The 20,349-nt window shown below is 41.0% G+C and overlaps 1 protein-coding gene across 1 annotated transcript in view; it reads right to left on the bottom strand.

The window, feature by feature from the left end:
- jakmip1 (janus kinase and microtubule interacting protein 1) overlaps positions 1–20,349 on the bottom strand; it is a 76,930-nt gene that overhangs the window by 37,327 nt on the left and 19,254 nt on the right. Inside the window, exons 3-7 of the mRNA XM_060926867.1 lie at positions 16,706–17,191; positions 10,601–10,780; positions 10,328–10,441; positions 1,915–2,061; positions 1,660–1,809 (exon numbers count right to left, since the gene is read on the bottom strand). Coding sequence (XP_060782850.1) covers positions 1,660–1,809; positions 1,915–2,061; positions 10,328–10,441; positions 10,601–10,780; positions 16,706–17,191 — 1,077 coding nt within the window. The remainder of the gene's footprint in view (positions 1–1,659; positions 1,810–1,914; positions 2,062–10,327; positions 10,442–10,600; positions 10,781–16,705; positions 17,192–20,349) is intronic.

Here is a 20,349-nt window from a genome sequence, read left to right as displayed (position 1 = left end):
ATAATATGGATTAAAAGTATTTGATGGTAAGAACATATCTTTTTTATTTTTCAATAATTATTATTATTATAGCATTTTTCACAAATTGCTACTGTCATTTCACCGGTTTGTTTACATTAAAACCAGAAATGATTTTGTTGGACGTTTTGTATAAAGTGTTTCCCATCTCATTATCTCTAGCCGCTTTATCCTGTTCTACAGGGTCGCAGGCAAGCTGGAGCCTATCCCAGCTGACTACAGGCGAAAGGCGGGGTACACCCTGGACAAGTCACCAGGTCATCACAGGGCTGACACATAGACACAGACAACCATTCACACCTACGGTCAATTTAGAGTCACCAGTTAACCTAACCTGCATGTCTTTGGACTGTGGGGGAAACCGGAGCACCCGGAGGAAACCCACACGGACACGGGGAGAACATGCAAACTCCGCACAGAAAGGCCCTCGCCGGCCACGGGGCTTGAACCCGGACCTTCTTGCTGTGAGGCGACAGCACTAACCACTACACCACCGTGCCGCCGTATAAAGTGTTTATTAATTGAATTTGCTAAAAATAAAAATGCTCTGTTTCTCAACATCCAGTGAATGTGGATAGAATAAAACAATTATTTCACTCAATCTCATTATACATGGCTTTTTGCCTTCAGCTCATGTCCGACTCGATTTTGTGGAATAACTGTTAAAGATTCTGCCCTATTTCTAGGTCACGATTTGAATGTAAGCACATTTGTGATATCGATCCTGTGAACTGCAATCAAGGTTCGCACAAGTTGTGCATACATTTATAAACCATTAAGAGCACGAGGAGGATAAGAAAGGCTTTTCAGAACGTTTCATGAATATCAAATGTCTTCGTCCTACAAATGATTGTAATCTGCTTGAAAATGAGATCCATTGTCTAAGTTAAGTGCAAATTACACGACAGGATGACAGAGCCATACGTTTTGTGTGGCTTGAAGAAAAGAGCTCACTAATGGTAGCAGATTTTCTTGCTATTCAGAAGAAACATGGCATGATTGCAGACTTTAAAAGAACACAATCATATATAAGTACTGTAGGTGTTGCACATCTGTCTTTCAATGTGGATGTACTGTACTGGAATTTTATGCCTACGATAACTCTAATGATTTCATAATGGTTTCATAGCAGTAATATCGTGACCTAAAGTTCTTACAATGATGTCAAAACGTATGCGTAGACATTTGGGGTAAAAATGTAGCTGCAAACTGTAAGGATGAAAAGACAGATGAAAGGAGAAGGGAGGCATGGCAAAATCCTTAGTTAGGCCTTCATAATCAGGTGAGCACCCTAATTAACAAACAACGCTGATTACTGTAGAGTAATAATCACAATGTGAGACTAATTAACGTACACTCCCACACACTCAGACCACACACACACACACACACACACACCAGAATGACCTGATAGTGACCTCTACATGCAAAACAGATTACTAATGTTTATGAAATAATGTCGTGCTAAAATAGTCAAAATAGCGTTTTCATTTATTTTTTTTAAATTCGATCAAATCAAAATCACTCCACAAATAAGGAGTCATTCAAATTCAAGGGCTTTGACTCAAATAACTCCCACACATCTCTATTCTGTGTGTGTGTGTGGTAGTAGTAATAGTAGTAGTAGTAGTAGTAGAAGACCTGAGTGAGCTCCTCAATGACGTTGCGCTGTTCACTGACTTGTAGCCGCAGAAACTCCACCTCCTGCTCCTCGTGGGCGTGGCTTAGGTCTGTCAGAGAGCTGGTCCTCTTCAGCACTGCTTGCTGGGAGTCCAAGATTGTCTTCTCCTTCTGTGGAAATCCCAGAGAACCAATGGTTTGAAGTGTGCCCATGTGTAAATGAGTAACGTGTCAACGTTTTGTGTGTGTGTGTGTGTGTGTGTGTGTGTCACCTACTAATTCAGCGTTCTCACGGCTGACGGATTTTAGTTTGTCCTCCATGCGCTGCAGGGTCTGCAGGAGCTCTTCGTTCTTTTTACTCATCCGTCTGTTCTTCTCTAACAGTGGTTTCATTTGTCCGTCTGTCTCCCGCACACGCTTTAACTAAGAGAGGGAGACGGTTACAGTGGGGCAAAAAAGTATTTAGTCAGTCACCAATTGTGCAAGTTCTCCCACTTAAAAAGATGAGAGGCCTGTAATTTTCATCAGAGGTATACCTCAACTATGAGAGACAAAATGAGAAAAAAAAATCCAGAAAATCACATTGTCTGATTTTTAAAGAATTTATTTGCAAATTATGGTGGAAAATAAGTATTTGGTCAATAACAAAAGTTCATCTCAATACTTTGTTATATACCCTTTGTTGGCAATGACAGAGGTCAAACGTTTTCTGTAAGTCTTCACAAGGTTTTCACACACTGTTGCTGGTATTTTGGCCCATTCCTCCATGCAGATCTCCTCTAGAGCAGTGATGTTTTGGGGCTGTCGCTGGGCAACACGGACTTTCAACTCCCTCCAAAGATTTTCTATGGGGTTGAGATCTGGAGACTAGCTAGGCCACTCCAGGACCTTGAAATGCTTCTTACGAAGCCACTCCTTCGTTGCCCGGGCGGTGTGTTTGGGATCACTGTCATGCTGAAAGACCCAGCCAGGTTTCATCTTCAATGCCCTTGCTGATGGAAGGAGATTTTCATTCAAAATCTCACAATACATGGCCCCATTCATTCTTTCCTTTACACGGATCAGTCGTCCTGGTCCCTTTGCAGAAAAACAGCCCCAAAGCATGATGTTTCCACCCCCATGCTTCACAGTAGGTATGGTGTTCTTTGGATGCAACTCAGCATTCTTTCTCCTCCAAACACGACAAGTTGAGTTTTTACCAAAAAGTTCTATTTTGGTTTCATCTGACCATATGACATTCTCCCAATCCTCTTCTGGATCATCCAAATGCTCTCTAGCAAACTTCAGACGGGCCTGGACATGTACTGGCTTAAGCAGGGGGACACGTCTGGCACTGCAGGATTTGAGTCCCTGGCAGCGTAGTGTGTTACTGATGGTAGCCTTTGTTACTTTGGTCCCAGCTCTCTGCAGGTCATTCACTAGGTCCCCCCATGTGGTTCTGGGATTTTTGCTCACCGTTCTTGTGATCATTTTGACCCCACGGGGTGAGATCTTGCGTGGAGCCCCAGATCGAGGGAGATTAGCAGTGGTCTTGTATGTCTTCCATTTTCTAATAATTGCTCCCACAGTTGATTTCTTCACACCAAGCTGCTTACCTATTGCAGATTCAGTCTTCCCAGCCTGGTGCAGGTCTACAATTTTGTTTCTGGTGTCCTTTGACAGCTCTTTGGTCTTGGCCATAGTGGAGTTTGGAGTGTGACTGTTTGAGGTTGTGGACAGGTGTCTTTTATACTGATAACGAGTTCAAACAGGTGCCATTAATACAGGTAACGAGTGGAGGACAGAGGAGCCTCTTAAAGAAGAAGTTACAGGTCTGTGAGAGCCAGAAATCTTGCTTGTTTGTAGGTGACCAAATACTTATTTTACCGAGGAATTTACCAATTAATTCATTAAAAATCCTACAATGTGATTTCCTGGATTATTTCCCCCCATTCTGTCTCTCATAGTTGAAGTGTACCTATGATGAAAATTACAGGCCTCTCTCATCTTTTTAAGTGGGAGAACTTGCACAATTGGTGGCTGACTAAATACTTTTTTGCCCCACTGTACATTCTTCGTCAGCCTTAATCACTGTCATCATCCAGTGGGCACATGTGCGCTTATGGAGCAGTGTGAGGTCACATAATATGTATGTCTAATGTATATGTTGGTGCATTAGGAAATCAAATTCACTGTTTGAATATCATTTACATTGTCATCACACTAATGGATTCCTATGTTATAAGTTGTAGTCAAACGGGCCATTCTCAGAAAATGTGACATTCAGTTTTAAAATGTGTTTGAAGTTTGTTTTTTATCTTTAAAACCATTAATCCTGGCCCTCGATTATACATTTATTTTCAGAAAGAATTTAACAGAACAGTAAAAAAAAAAAACTTATTGAGACAGCTTGTCTGCATTTGCAAAAATTTTATTTAGCCTAAATATACCAAAATGTCATAACCGCCATGTGTCTAAATGAGGATTAGTGAAAACTGAATGAAAATAATTCCTTTGATTGTATTTTAATTTTATTTTCACTTTTCTTTCTGAAATATTACCTATAAACCTTCACTTTTTATTGTAGAAAATATCATGATCTTTGCTTCAACGGTTTTTAGTGTCTAGCCTAAAATACATGCGTAAGAATGTGTACTTTCTTGTTGTCTTTACCGTTACCCAAATGGTAAAATCATGCTGGAACTCAGGGCTTTGACAATAGAGGGCAGTGTAGCTACATGAGGAAGGACCAGGATGTTGAGCAGCCATTTTGAAAAAAAAAATCACTGGTGTGTGAATGTCGGAATCCAGGATACTGATCAGGTAAATCTGAAATTTCGAGATGTCAGGGAAAATAATGATCTTTGCCCTTACCCCCAAATGATAAAGATAATGATGCTGCATGTTGAAAAATTTTAGTTAGCCAAATAGCAAGTTAGGATGGGATAATAAATGCATAATTTGTTGATCTTTTTTTTCTGCACTCAATTACCCACAAATGCCATGAGGTGTCTTTACTGTTACTCTGCAGGGTAATGGTAAAGACATTATGGGTAATGGTAAAGACAACAACTGGGCATTATTTTTTCATAATAACAAGATCTCTTGCTTTGTGAATGCATATTTCATGAATTCACAAAGCAAGAGATCTTGTTATATAAATTTTCACCTGATGGGGAAAAGGGCCATCAATAAATAGGTTATTTATGGTATAGTTTTTGTCACATTTTTATTGGATTATCCTGACACAAAGGGCACACACGGAGGAAATCACTATCCACCCTCTTCCACATACATGAGCTCATAGACGCCCAAGATTTATTATTGCTGCTGTGATTAACATGGAGAGGTTGCAGTATCATCAGGATTTGAACTCTCGATTCCCCATTGATAAGGCAAACACTTTTTAAAGCTTATTAATTTATGAATTACTATTAATTAAAAAAACACCTAGGCATCTGTTTTCAACAAGTTCTTGTTGGAGTCAGTCTTTTTCTGTGCTTGATACTCAACTATTGGGAATCTTTTGAGGAAACGGTCAGTCTACTCATACCACAGTGCTGTTCAACTCTTAAATCGGATTGTGCAGAAGGTGTTGGTTAATTTTTATGACAGCAGTTCTGACAATAATGCCAGCTATACAGCAAATCACAGGTTTATATGATTTATATATAATACCGTGGTCGTTCTAATAAATTATCATTTCTATATCATTTTGCCTAATTCACAGGGACTTGTAGGGGGCAGGATCTCCACCTAACCCAAGTCTAACTAGAAGGGCACTCACTAGAGTGCATACCTCCACCAAGCCACATATTGTCAACACCAAAATCAAATCACTCAAACCTTGGATAATACTAAAGCTGAACACCAAATTTCATCTAAATCCGAAATCCGTTCATTACTTTTTGAGTTACGTTGGGAACAGACAAAATAAAAAAGAAATCCTGTATCCGCATACATCTGGATTTGCATCAAAATCTAATCAATTGTTCTTTGGCCCGTGGCTCAGCTTTCCTAAACATTTCATCACAATCTGTTCACTACTTTTTGAGTTACATTGGGAACAGACAAACAAACAAACAAACAAACGAACAAAAAGTTGTGCAGAGCACGATACTTGTGAAAATCACAGATTATTCAGTTCTGATTGATAAATACCCTAAATCAGGGGTTTTCAAAGTGTGGGAGAGTCAGCCCCCCTCAGAGAGCAAATAAACAACAGTGCCCCCCTTATAATTTTTGTTGTTGCTATACTTAATGTTCCATTCGTATTTAAAAAAAGGGTTGTGCTTTTTGAAAACATCTTTTTTTACACATTTAAAACATAGGAGCTTTATTAAAACATCTTTTTTTTACACATTTTAAACATCTGTGCTTTTTTAAAACATCTTTTTTACACATTTTAAACATCTGTGCTTTTTTTTAAAAACATCTTGTTTTGCACATTTTAAACATCTCATAGCATCGTTAGCTAGCACCTCTTGGCAGACAACACACTGTGGCAGTGGAGCATCTTCAGATCCAGTCCATGAAAATCCAAACTTTAAATAATCGTGGTCATACTTCCTTCTTTTTTTGCTTGGCCCAGACTCTGTCTCCTCACTCACTGTAGCTTTAGGTACTAAAAATCGATCCATTTTGTCTCTGGCAAAGGCTAGCTGAAGTTCGCTAATGGCCCTTTTCCACTACCCTTTTTCAGCTCACTTCAGCTCGCTTCAGCTCACTTCAGCCCGACACGGCTCGCGTTTCGACTACCAAAAACCAGCACGACTCAGCTCGTTTCAGCCCTGCTTAGCCCCTAAAACTCGCACCGTTTTGGAGTAGGGCTGAAGCGAGCCAAACCGTGCCGACTGAGGTTGGGGGCGTGAGCAGACACTCCCCTGTGCACTGATTGGTGAGGAGGCGTGTCCTCACATGCCCACACACGCCCCGCGAGCACGCTGGGATCTGTAAACACCGCAAACCCGGAAGGAGAATAATTATGAATTACGAGAATTTCTGAAGCCTTATGCGCCTCGCCTCAACTATACACTCTTGCCAGTATCTGTTGGCGTTGTTGGTGACAACAAGCCACAGCACCAAGACCAGCAACACTAACGACTCCATGTTTATTGTTTACTATTCGGGTCGTGAGACTACCGCTTAAAAGCTCACTGAATCAGTGACATACAGAGCATCGTGGACGAGTTCGCGGAGCGCAAGGCTCGTCGTATGCCCTTCAAATAATGCGCGCAGTAGGCTATTGATGTTTTATTATGAGCCATGTACAGTATGTCGCCTAATGTTTTTTTGTTTCTGAGTTACATGTTCGTTTGAAGGACTTAATGTACAAAATAACATAGTTGCACCCCGTAGTGTTGAAATTGGTAAACACAGTGCATTCAGTGAGGTTTGCACCGCCCTCCTTTTATTTCTGACTCTTCCTGTCACCGTTGCAACCTCTGAGCGCTCATTCGTATGCCCTTCAAATAATGTGCGCAGTATAGGCTATTGATGTTTTATTATGAGCCATGTACAGTATCCTAATGTTTTTTGTTTCTGAGTTACATGTTCGTTTGAAGGACTAGATGTACTGAATAACATAGTTGCACCCGGTAGTGTTGAAATTGGTAAACACCGCAGTTGCGGACATTTTGTAGCCTAAAATGATGTTATGATAAGCTTTAATAAAGGGCCCGGTCATTTGCCCCGCCCCCGGCCCGGCTCTGACTTGTTCCGCCACTGTCACTGATGTCACTGTTTGCGCTGCTTAACGACATCACGTGACGTCCACCCACTTTCGCTAACTCCACCCAATGTGTCCACCCACTTCCAGCCAGCACGGTTCAGCGCGGTTGTAGTCGAAATGCAACTCCAACAGCCCCGCTCAGCTCGACTCGGCACGGCACGGCTCAGCCGCGTTTGTAGTGGAAAAGCGGCATAAATGTCTGCAATAGTAATTTATTCTGGTTTATTTTTCCTCATGTTGCGCCCCCCTGAAGAACTCTGGCGTCCCCTAGGGGAGGCGCGCCCCACACTTTGAAAAGCCCTGCCCTAAATCAACAGGGAGTTCACGGTTCCATTAAATAATCTTTCCTGAAAATTTAAAGTTAATTGGAACAGCGGATCAGGAGCTATTGTGCAGCTTTGTTGGAGGAGGTTATGTTTTCGTCTCCGTTTGTTGCTTGCAAAAATCAGAGATTTTAGCAAGTACTGTATGCTGATCTGTCCGGTTGTTTGTTTGTTGGTGCTCTAGCGTTGTCATTTCTTGACCAATCTTCACCAAAATGCACAGCACAACTCATTAGGGTCACACAAAGACATCATTAGCTTTTGGTGGGTCAAGGTCAAAGGTCAAAGTCACCTAGGTCAAATCTTGTAATAACACCTAATTGGCCATAACTTCCGAACCAGTGTTCGTATCAAGATGCGACTGGTGGCAGTGGAAAGCATTTTTGAATCCCTTTCGAAGTCACCATTAACATTTTACCCATGGCATCATCTTGAGGTCAAAAAATGAGGTAAAATTTCATGAGATTTTTGACAAATTTGACCTTGACCTCAAAAACATGTTTATCGATTTGATATCGATACTCTGACCATGAATTAGCATTCTAGGTCTAATTCTAAGGTCATATGCAGAATTTGGGGTCCAAAGGTCAAGGTCACAGTACCGTTTTTTTGTGCCACCATTTCAAGTGCCTATAACTCAGAAAGTTGAACTCAGAATTTGATGAAATTTTTCTTGTAGGTTCTCCATTAAATCCCATTTTGATCCATAAAATAAAATCTTGAGCGAACTTGATAATGACATCACAAAACATCACATCATATGCCATCAAATTCCCATTATAATCATTCTGTCTGTCCTTCTGTCTGTCCGTCTGTCTGTCCGTCACACTTTGAGGGGAACTACTTTGTGAACACCATAACTACTGTACCAAAAGGAACAATGGTACAGCCTAGTGAGTGGTACCAACGGACTCAGGGAACACTGTAGTTGTGCACCCATATGAGACATTTGACCTTTACCTAAATATGACCTTGTTTGAACGTCACGAAAAACGTTTAAAATATCATGAAAATTGAGCTGACGAGTACTACTCTGTGAACACCATAATTACCAGAATAAACAAGGGTACAGCCTAGTGAGTGGTACCAATGGACTCGGGGAACATTGTCGTGTGGGACATTTGACCTTGACCCAATTATGACCTTGTTTGAAGGTCACAAAAATCAACTTGACAGGTACTATTTTGTGAATACCATACTGTCAGAAGGAACAATGGTGAGTGACGGCAATGGACTCAGGAGGCGTCATAGTTGTGTTGCAGAACAACCATTATCTGTTTTGATTGCCGCACCTAACCTGCCCATATCGTTTGTTGCCCTGCGCAACGTAGCTCCTTGTTTTTCTTTCTTTTTCTGTCGCCGTTAACATGATTGATCTGTAGAGGGCAGTGAGTGTAAAACAGTGCTGTTAACACAAAAGCTCCTGAACCGCTGTTCCAATTAACTTTAAATTTTCAGGAAAGATTCTTTGTGGTGGTGGTGGTGTAGTGGTTAGTGCTGTCGCCTCACAGCAAGAAGGTCCAGATTTGAACCCCGTGGCCGGCGAGGGCCTTACTGTGTGGAGTTTGCATGTTCTCCCCGTGTCCGCGTGGGTTTCCTCAGGGTGCTCCGGTTTCCCCCACAGTCCAAAGACATGCAGGTTAGGTTAACTGGTGACTCTAAATTGACCGTAGGTGTGAATGGGAGTGTGAATGGTTGTCTGTGTCTCTGTGTCAGCCCTGTGATGACCTGGTGACTTGTCCAGGGTGTATCCTGCCTTTCGCCCGTAGTCAGCTGGGATAGGCTCCAGCTTGCCTGCGACTCTGTAGAACAGGATAAAGCGGCTAGAGATAATGAGATGAGATGAGATTCTTTCATGGGGCGGCACGCTGGTGTAGTGGTTAGTGCTGTCGCCTCACAGCAAGAAGGTCCAGATTTGAACCCCGTGGCCAGCGAGGGCCTTTCTGTGTGGAGTTTGCATGTTCTCCCCGTGTCCGCGTGGGTTTCCTCTGGGTGCTCCGGTTTCCCCCACAGTCCAAAGACATGCAGGTTAGGTTAACTGGTGACTCTAAATTGACCGTAGGTGTGAATGTGAGTGTGAATGGTTGTCTCTGTCTATGTGTCAGCCCTGTGATGACTTTTTTTTTGTCTGTTTCCAACGTAACTCAAAAAGTAGTGCACGAATTGTGTTGAAATTTGGTGTACAGCAATAGTATTATCCTAGGTTCAACTGATTTGATTTTGATGTTAATATGTGACATGGCGGAGGTATGCGCTCTACCAAAATAGGAAAATAATCAAATTCAGTGTAGTAACAGCTCCAGGATTGTAGCCCCTCACTGATTATTATCCAACAACAGCATGCCCTGTTATGTTATGTTCCCTATATGGTCCCAAAATCATCAGAAAAGCATACTGTGTGTAATCAATTTTAAAACATCTAAAAAGGTTAATGAAATATTATACCCTTTCATGATTTTTTCTGAATTGTAAGCGACACAACTTCCCTGGTTTATGCAGGATGAACCCATAATGTATCACTGTAGATAACTGACCCTCTGAGGCAATATAAAATTATAGGCTCGTTAATATTTAAATGAAATAAAATACTAAAACTTAATAAGTGTAAAAGCAATGTTTATATAAGCGTGCATGTGAAAAATCTGTGTATTTGTACCAGTTCTGTCCTCTCATCTGACAGCAGCGTGTTCCTGTCCTCCAGTTTCCTAATGACAGCCTGCAGCTCGGCGATCTTAAGCTGGAATCGACGAGTGTCTCTTTCATCTACTTCCTACACACATCCACACACACACATCCACGCATCATACACACACCCACACATATAGCAGACAAAGCTTAGCCAGAAATCATTCTTAAAAATGTCATAATGTGAATTCTGTCATTTTAATTACAGATGAACTCATTCTCTACAGATGTGTTTGTGTGTGACCTGGTTAATGATGGCGTCTGTGTTCTCTCCAAGGGCTGGAGCCACTTCTCTCTTGGGACTGCCATGGTGCCGCTCAGCCTCCTCTTTCTGCAGCAGTAGGCGCTGAGTTTGACCCGCTTGTACACCCAGCTCCTTTTCCAAAGTCTGTATAACACGGTCCCTCCCCCGCAGCTCCTCCATCTAACACACACACACACACACACACATCAAATAAGCATGTAATATGAAGGCATGAATCTGACAATCTAGAAATCCTCGAGAATAAATAGTTTTAAGGTTTATTCTTTCCATATTGTACATGGACAACAGGTTATAATACCAGTGCACTATTATTATAATACCTCGTGACATACAGTAGAGCAGTGGCTACAATTATCGACACCTTAACGATCTTTTGGCCATTGCAAAAGTAGAAAAGACTTTCAATACGTAAATTGTGCATGAATAATTACTCAAACTTCCACTGGAAAAAAAATGAGTTGATTCCTGATTACTTAGCGTGTTAGATCATGTGACACCGTTCCACAATTTCTCGACACCTTTGTCCACAGTTATCGGCACCGTTCCACAATTATCGACACCCAGATGATTACAGTGCTGCTTGAAAGTTTATGAACCCTTTAGAATTTTCTATATTTCTGCATAAATATGACCTAAAACATCATCAGATTTTCACACAAGTCCTAAAAGTAGATAAAGAGAACCCAGTTAAACAAATGAGACAAAAATATGATACTTGGTCATTTAGTTATTGAGGAAAATGATCCAATATTACATATTTGTGAGTGGCAAAAGTATGTGAAACTTTGCTTTCAGTATCTGGTGTGACCCCCTTGTGCAGCAATAACTGTAACTAAATGTTTCCGGTAACTGTTGATCAGTCCTGTACACCGGCTTGGAGGAATTTTAGCCCATTCCTCCGTACAGAACAGCTTCAACTCTGGGATGTTGGTGGGTTTCCTCACATTAACTGCTCACTTCAGGTCCTTCCACAACATTTTGATTGGATTAAGGTCAGGACTTTGACTTGGCCATTCCAAAACATTAACTTTATTCTTCTTTAACCATTCTTTGGTAGAACGACTTGTGTGCTTAGGGTTGTTGTCTTGCTGTATGACCCACCTTCTCTTGAGATTCAGTTCATGGACAGATGTCCGGACATTTTCCTTTAGAATTCTCTGGTATAATTCAGAATTCATTGTTCCATCAATGATGGCAAACCATCCTGGCCCAGATGCAGCAAAACGGGCCCAAACCATGATACTACCACCACCATGTTTCACGGATGGGATAAGGTTCTTATGCTGGAATGCAGTGTTTTCCTTTCTCCAAACATAATGCTTCTCATTTAAACCAAAAAGTTCTATTTTGGTCTCATCCGTCCAAAAAACATTTTTCCAATAGCCTTCTGGCTTGTCCACATGATCTTTAGCAAACTGCAGACGAGCAGCAATGTTCTTTTTGGAGAGCAGTTGCTGTCTCCTTGCAACCCTGCCATGCACACCATTTTTGCTCAGTGTTCTCCTGATGGTGGACTTATGAACATTAACATTAACCAATGGGAGAGAGGCCTTCAGTTGCTTAGAAATTACCCTGGAGTCCTTTGTGACCTCACCAACTATTACACGCCTTGCTCTTGGAGTGATCTTTGTTGGTTGACCACTCCTGGGGAGGGTAACAATGGTCTTGAATTTCCTCCATTTGTACACAATCTGTCTGACTGTGGTTTGGTGGAGTCCAAACTCTCTAGAGATGGTTTTGTAACCTTTTCCAGCCTGATGAGCATCAACAACACTTTTTCTGAAGTCCTCAGAAATCTCCTTTGTTCGTGCCGTGATACACTTCCACAAACATGTGTTGTGAAGATCAGACTTTGATAGATCCCTGTTCTTTAAATAAAACAGGGTGCCCACTCACACCTGATTGTCATCCCATTGATTGAAAACACCTGACTCTAATTTCACCTTCAAATTAACTGCTAATCCTAGAGGTTCGCGTACTTTTGCCACTCACAGATATGTAATATTGGATCATTTTCCTCAATAAATAAATGACCAAGTATAATATATTTGTCTCATTTGTTTAACTGGGTTCTCTTTATCTACTTTTAGGACTTGTGTGAAAATCTGATGATGTTTTAGGTCATATTTATGCAGAAATATAGAAAAGTCTAAAGGGCTCACAAACTTTCAAGCACCATTGTACAGTATTTATTTAAAAAATGGTATGTGGTATTAAGTTAACAAATTATAGTTTTTATTTAAAATTTGTTTTACATGGACTTATATTTAGTACAAAATATATTTTATATAAATATATCGATGTTGGTGCTTACGTAAATGAGGAAGTAATTGTAATGTTTGTAAACAAATGAACTGATAATATTTAACCTGTGTCAGAAAATCTTTCTGTTCCACTTTCTACCCACTTCAAGTATTTTCATAGATCACATTTTGTTAATCATTCGTTGTTGTGTGTATTAATTTCTAGTTTTGTCGTTTACCAGTAAATGTCAACAGGCAATCGACGTTGTAACCACATGAAAATCCAGGTCAAAGGTCACATCTCATTCCTCGAACCAAAATATAAAATGCCTACTGACATTGTAATATGTGGTAGATATTTACAACAAACTGCAAAAAAATTCTAAATGGAATAGAAAAATCTGAATATTTCAAGCATGTCATTTTTTATATGTGAGGAATTTAATTCTGGTCTAATTCTATTTATCACAATAGGATTCCAAATACTCTATAAACATTCCATTCTGTTATGAATCAGAAAAAAAGTTATTATAAATCACAGCACTTTTATTTTTTAAAGTACTTCATCTACTTCAACAATGTTACACAAAGATCCATACATAACAGTTGTAAATGTCACTTAATTCCACAGGGTGTCGATAATGGTGGACACTGGTGAAAGTGATCACTATTATTGACACCTCACGTGACTTCTCAAACACGCGTTTAGATACAAAATGGCGACTGTCAAATGAAAGCGTAAGAAACAAAGTAGGTTTCGACAAAGATATCATGAAATATCAGTGAATTTGAGAAGTAAAAACATGTCCATGATCTTTCCACCATGTTTACCTGCGATGATAACGTCCGGGTTTTCCTCAAATTGCTGATCATGCTAAAAAAATTTCCATCTCCAGTAATGAGCTGTGTCATCAGACGACAAGATCAAAGGGGAGGCGGGTCTTCCGGTTGATTAATTAACCAATAATAACTGTTGTAACTGAAACTCACCTTTGTAAAATTGTCTTTTATTGGTAAATCTGGCGGCATGGTGGTGTAGTGGTTAGTGCTGTCGCCTCACAGCAAGAAGGTTCTGGGTTCGAGCCCCATGGTCGGCGAGGGGCTTTCTGTGTGGAGTTTGCATGTTCTCCCCGTGTCCGCGTGGATTTCCTCCGGGTGCTCCGGTTTCCCCCACAGTCCAAAGACATGCAGGTTAGGTTAACTCATTCATTCATTCATTATCTCTAGCCGCTTTATCCTTCTACAGGGTCGCAGGCAAGCTGGAGCCTATCCCAGCTGACTACGGGCGAAAGGCGGGGTACACCCTGGACAAGTCGCCAGGTCATCACAGGGCTGACACATAGACACAGACAACCATTCATACTCACATTCACACCTACGGTCAATTTAGAGTCACCAGTTAACCTAACCTGCATGTCTTTGGACTGTGGGGGAAACCGGAGCACCCGGAGGAAACCCACGCGGACACGGGGAGAACATGCAAACTCCACACAGAAAGGCCCTCGCCGGCCCCGGGGCTCGAACCCAGGACCTTCTTGCTGTGAGGCGACAGCGCTAACCACTACACCACCGTGCCGCCGGTTAGGTTAACTGGTGACTCTAAATTGACCGTAGGTGTGAATGTGAGTATGAATGGTTGTCTGTGTCTATGTGTCAGCCCCGTGATGACCTGGCGACTTGTCCAGGGTGTACCCCGCCTTTCGCCCATAGTCAGCTGGGATAGGCTCCAGTTTGCCTGCGACCCTGTAGAACAGGATAAAGCGGCTAGAGATAATGAGATGAGATGAGATGGTAAATCTGAAAAGGTGTCGATAATTATGGACTGTCAATAATTGTAGCTGCTGTTCTAGTTGCGTTTTCAGTGGCTCTCATACCTTGCAATTTTTTTTTCTAAGAAAGTCCAGGATTCTACAAATGTCTAGGCTGATCATTACTAAACCTCTACTCAGGGGAAAATTAGGAAAATGTATTTTTATTCTTGAACTGTTCCTTTAGCTGTTCATTTTCAAATTCATCAAGCAGTGTGGGAAATAAGGCCGGACCGGCGGACATTAACCGATAATTTTTGCATTTTTCCATCTGTATTTCAAAAGTATCAAACTGGATGGCCCATGAAAAATTGTAAAGATATGGGTCTAATCTACTTCTAATTTTCTTCCAAATGTTACACTAGGCGAATACATTATGTCATAACACGACCTGTGAAACGGGGGCCCCCACGGGCCCGACTTTAAAAATTCATAACTCGGCCACCAATAGTCCTAGCCCTGCCAAAATTTACAGGCACATCCCTCTCTCTTTGCCCTTTCAAATGAGCCCAGGTTTGGCCTGATCTGACATCAGGAGTGAGCGTGGATCGTGGAAATCTTTAGCATGAGCCCTGGCTCAAGCCACTCGCGCACATGCTGGGATTTAAAAATTCATAACTCGGCCACCGAAGGTCCTAGCCCTGTCAAAATTTACAGGCACCTCACTCTTCCCAAGTGGCACACTAAATAAGACAATAATAATACACCCTGTTGTTTTTATTGCACAATGCAGTTGAACTAGTGTTTTAGGCTTGACAGTATCTGATTGAGTTCAGTTTACATGAAACTTTGCAGTACAGTATTATATTAAATGCCAAACTACCAATCAATGGTTATTTTGTTATTATTATGTGCAATTTTTTTCATTCATAATAAGAATTACAGTCATCGTCATATGCTTTGTAGGATGCAGATCTGTATTTTAATAGTTTTTATTTTCTAAGTTCTAGTTCAGCAGATTTTAGTCTGAATGCCAAATGATATTCCCGTGTCGAGTTCTGAGTCAGGGCGGCACGGTGGTGTAGTGGTTAGCGCTGTCGCCTCACAGCAAGAAGGTCCGGGTTCGAGCCCTGTGGCCGGCGAGGGCCTTTCTGTGTGGAGTTTGCATGTTCTCCCCGTGTCCGCGTGGGTTTCCTCTGGGTGCTCCGGTTTCCCCCACAGTCCAAAGACATGCAGGTTAGGTTAACTGGTGACTCTAAATTGACCGTAGGTGTGAATGTGAGTGTGAATGGTTGTCTGTGTCTATGTGTCAGCCCTGTGATGACCTGGCGACTTGTCCAGGGTGTACCCCGCCTTTTGCCCGTAGTCAGCTGGGATAAGCTCCAGCTTGCCTGCGACCCTGTAGAACAGGATAAAGTGGCTAGAGATAATGAGATGAGTTCTGAGTCATTTTAAAAGTCATTTTGTTACAAAGTTACTTGGAATCTCGTCCTCAAAAATTTAACTCTAAGAAGAGTTGCATTGTTAATTACTAAATTTCTCATTGACTTATTATATATGTAGTATAAAAAAACAGTCATTGTTGACATAATGTTTCATGAGTGTTATTATAGTACCTATGTATGAGTACCAGTAAGTTGTAACCAACTGGAACATCCTTGCTCCCTCATTCTTTATTCTAGACATGGAACTGACCTGTGTGTGCTATTATTTTCTTGGGTATAACTTTAAGCATGTTTTTCTTGAACCTTCTGACATTTTCTTGTAAATTAGATTCAATTTGTAGTGTAATTAGCAACTAATGTCTAGTGTAATTTGGCCTCTGAAGATCATAAAACTGTGCCTAGAAATAGCTGAGAAGCCATCTCCAGGCATCTAAAGCCCTTCAGCTTCACCCCTGGCCGCATTGTTCGGGGCCTTTGGCCCATCATTCAGGCTGAAATTTGTATGGACAGACAACATTTCAGACTTGTCTGTCCTGTGACAGTCTGCTTAAAATTCCTTATTTCCCACACTGATCAATGGTTATATTCTTCCTTTCACACCAACATTTTCCTTTTAACCCATCATCCATCCTTTATTTCATGGCTCACCAGTCTGCGAACGTCCTTCTCGCTTTCACGTTTGATCCTCTGGATCTCCTCCTGATGGGCCTGATGTGCTGCTCTGAGATCAGCTGCTTTGGCTTTATCAGCCTGCACAGCATTGGTCAGCGCTTCCTCAGCCTGTCTGCGTGCTGCCTTGGCCTCTTGCAGCTCCTGGGTCAGTTTAAGTCTCTCAGCCTCGTGGTTCCTGCGTGCCTCCTCGCGTGCCTCCTCCCTCAACTCGGCGGCACCATTGCCATTGCGCAGTGCATTCACCAGGCCCTGCAGGCGCCCAAGCTCAGAGTGGCGCAAGCGGGCAGCACGGGCTAACTCGGCCTCATGCTGCCGGCTCAGAGAGTCACGCACAGCTGCTACCTCACGCTGCTTCTCCTCTCGTAGTTTCACCCGCAGCTCAGTCTGGGCAACTGCATGCCTGTGCTGCTCAGCCTCCCGCTGCGCCCGCAGCTCCTGCAGCCGCTCACGCAGCTTACACACCTACACAGGGGGAGCAAGAGGGGTGTACTGTATAAATGTGTGTGAAACAGTTCAACAGGATTCTAAACAAAAGGCCAAAAAGGTAACCCTCAAGACCGGCAGGCCGTTTTTCACACTGTTTTATCAAATTAATACATAATGCCCTTTCCTAATTTTAGAACATTTTTTGAGAATGGCTAATGAACAATGCAGTACAGGACAGTGACGAGACATAAAAGGAATATTTTACTCCCAAACATAGCATTAACCCTCATTAACATTTGGTGGAAACACAATAGACCACTACAGACAACTAGTCTTGTTAAACAAAGAGTAGTTATTACACTGTCTATATTAATTTTATTACAACCCCAATTCCATAAAAGTTGGGATGCTGTGTAAAACAAATAAAAACAGAATGTGAAGATATGCAAATCATGGAAACCCTATATTTCAGTGAAAATAGTACAAAGACAACGTATCAAATGTTAAAACTGAGAAATTTAATTGGTTTTTGAAAAATATCTGCTCATTTTGAATTTGATATCAGCAATATTTCAGAAAAGTTGGAACAGGGGCAACAAAAGACTGAAAAAGTTATGTAATACTAAAAAAATAAAACTAATTTGGTTAATTGTCAACAGGTCAATAACATGATTGGGTATAAAAAGAGCATCCCAGAGAGGTGGAGTCTCTCAGAAGTAAAGATGGGGAGGGGTTCACCACTCTGTGAAAGACTGTGTGGGCAAACAGTGCAACTGTTTCAATGTACAATTGCAAAGAATTTAGGGATCACATCATCTACGGTACATAATATCATTAAAAGATTCAGAGAATCTGAAGAAATCTCTGTATGCAAGAGACAAGGCTGAAAACTGACACTGGATGGCTGTGATCTTCAGGCCCTCAGATGACACTGCATTAAAAGCAGACACGTGTCTGTAGTGTAACTCACTGTATGGGCTCAGGAACACTTCAGAAAACCATCGTCTGTGAAAATAGTTCATTACTGCATCCACAAAGGCAGGTTAAAACCAGATATAAACAATATCCAGAAACACCACCACCTTCTCTGGACCCGAGCTCTTTTACAATGGACTGAGGCAAAGTGGAAAATTGTCCTGTGGCCTGATGAATCAAAATTTGAAATGCTTTTTAGAAATCATGGACACCACGTCCTCCAGGCTAAAGAGGAGAGGGACCATCCAGCTTGTTATCAGTGCACAGTTCAAAAGCCAGCACCTGTGATGGTATGAGGGTGCATTAGTGCACATGACATGGGTAGCTTATACATCTGGGAAGGCGTCATTAATGCTGAATGATATATACACGTTTCAGAGCAATATGCTGCCATCCAGACTAAATCTTTTCAGGGAAGGCCTTCCTTCCTTCCTTCAGCAAGACAATGCTAAACCACTTTCTGTATAGATTAAAATTGAAGTAAAAGAGTCTGGGTGCTAAACTGGCCTGCCTGCAGTCCAGACCCGTCTCCCATTTAAAACATTTGGTGCATTATGAAGCGCACAGTACGACAAAGGAGACCCTGAACTGTTCAGCAAATGTAATTGTATATCAGGCAAGAATGGGAGAACATAACATTTTTCTTTCAAAACTACAGCAATTGGTCTCCTCAGTTCCCAAACGTTTAGAGTGTTATTAAAAGTAGAGGTGACGCAACACAGTGGTAAATATGCCCCTGTCCCAACTTTTCTGAAATGTGTTGCTGACATCAAATTCAAAATGAGCAGATATTTTTCAGAAAACAATAAAATTTCTCAGTTTCAACATTTGATCTGTTCTTTTTGTACTATTTTCAATGAAATATAGGGTTTCCATGATTTGCAAATCTTCACATTCAGTTTTTATTTACAGTTTACACAGTGTCCCAACTTTTTGGAATTAGGGTTGTACAAATGAGCTAGTCACATGAACCAGACTTCTCGATGGAGACTTATTTTAAGTTGACTGCTTCAAATGTTGTTTAATATGTGGTGGAAATACTTATTGAAAGAAAAACAGATGACAATTATCTGCCCTAATACATCACATGTTATGTAAGGAATAAAACAATGCAGAGCATGCTGTTCAAGGAAAATCATCAAAGACAGGATAGTGTGATGTGGGGGAGTTTTATGCCTCTTATACCACAGAGATTTGCATTCATGAAAGAACATCATGCTTTTTATCCATTTATAGTTAGAGTTCATTTTTGTTATTACGTACATTGTAGCAGCTAGAAACAATTAGTTAATAAGAACAAAGAAATACAGTCCAGCTTGTTCCTAGTCCTTTGTCCTGAACACTTTCATGTGATGGGAAATGTAAAGGAGCACCTTTGCCTCTAACTGTTATAATTTACTGACACTAGAGACTCCTTCCATAATCTCCTCAGAGAAAAATTCAACATATCAACAACTGGGGGGGGGGGGGGTGTTCGTTGTTGAATAATATTATTAATCTATGTATACGAAACTTAATATAAACCTTTGATTTGGTTTTACAGAGCTTCACTACTGTCAGAGCTACTGTTATAGAAAATGAATCTTCCAGCCAATCAGATTGGAGAATTCAACAGCACTGTGGTATAATTATGATTTTTTTTTTTGTACTAATGTACTACAGATGTCCATCTATTTCCAGAACTCATTATTTGACTAAATGCGGCAGATACAGTGGTGCTTGAAAGTTTGTGAACCTTTTAGAATTTTCTATATTTCTGCATAAATATGACCTAAAACATCATCAGATTTTCACACAAGTCCTAAAAGTAGATAAAGAGAACAAAGTTAAACAAATGAGACAAAAAATATTATACTTGGTCATTTATTTATTGAGGAAAATGATTACATATCTGTGAGTGGCAAAAGTATGTGAACCTCTAGGATTAGCAGTTAATTTGAAGGTGAAATTAGAGTCAGGTGTTTTCAATCAATGAGATGACAATCAGGTGTGAGTGGGCACCCTGTTTTATTTAAAGAACAGGGATTTATCAAAGTCTGATCTTCACAACACGTTTGTGGAAGTGTATCATGGCACGAACAAAGGAGATTTCTGAGGACTTCAGAAAAAGTGTTGTTGATGCTCATCAGGCTGGAAAAGGTTACAAAACCATCTCTAAAGGAGTTTGGACTCCACCAAACCACAGTCAGACAGATTGTGTACAAATGGAGGAAATTCAA

Source organism: Neoarius graeffei, chromosome 8 (assembly GCF_027579695.1).
Source record: "Neoarius graeffei isolate fNeoGra1 chromosome 8, fNeoGra1.pri, whole genome shotgun sequence".
Taxonomy (NCBI): Eukaryota; Metazoa; Chordata; class Actinopteri; order Siluriformes; family Ariidae; genus Neoarius; species Neoarius graeffei.
This window is presented reverse-complemented; position numbering and strand designations above follow the sequence as displayed.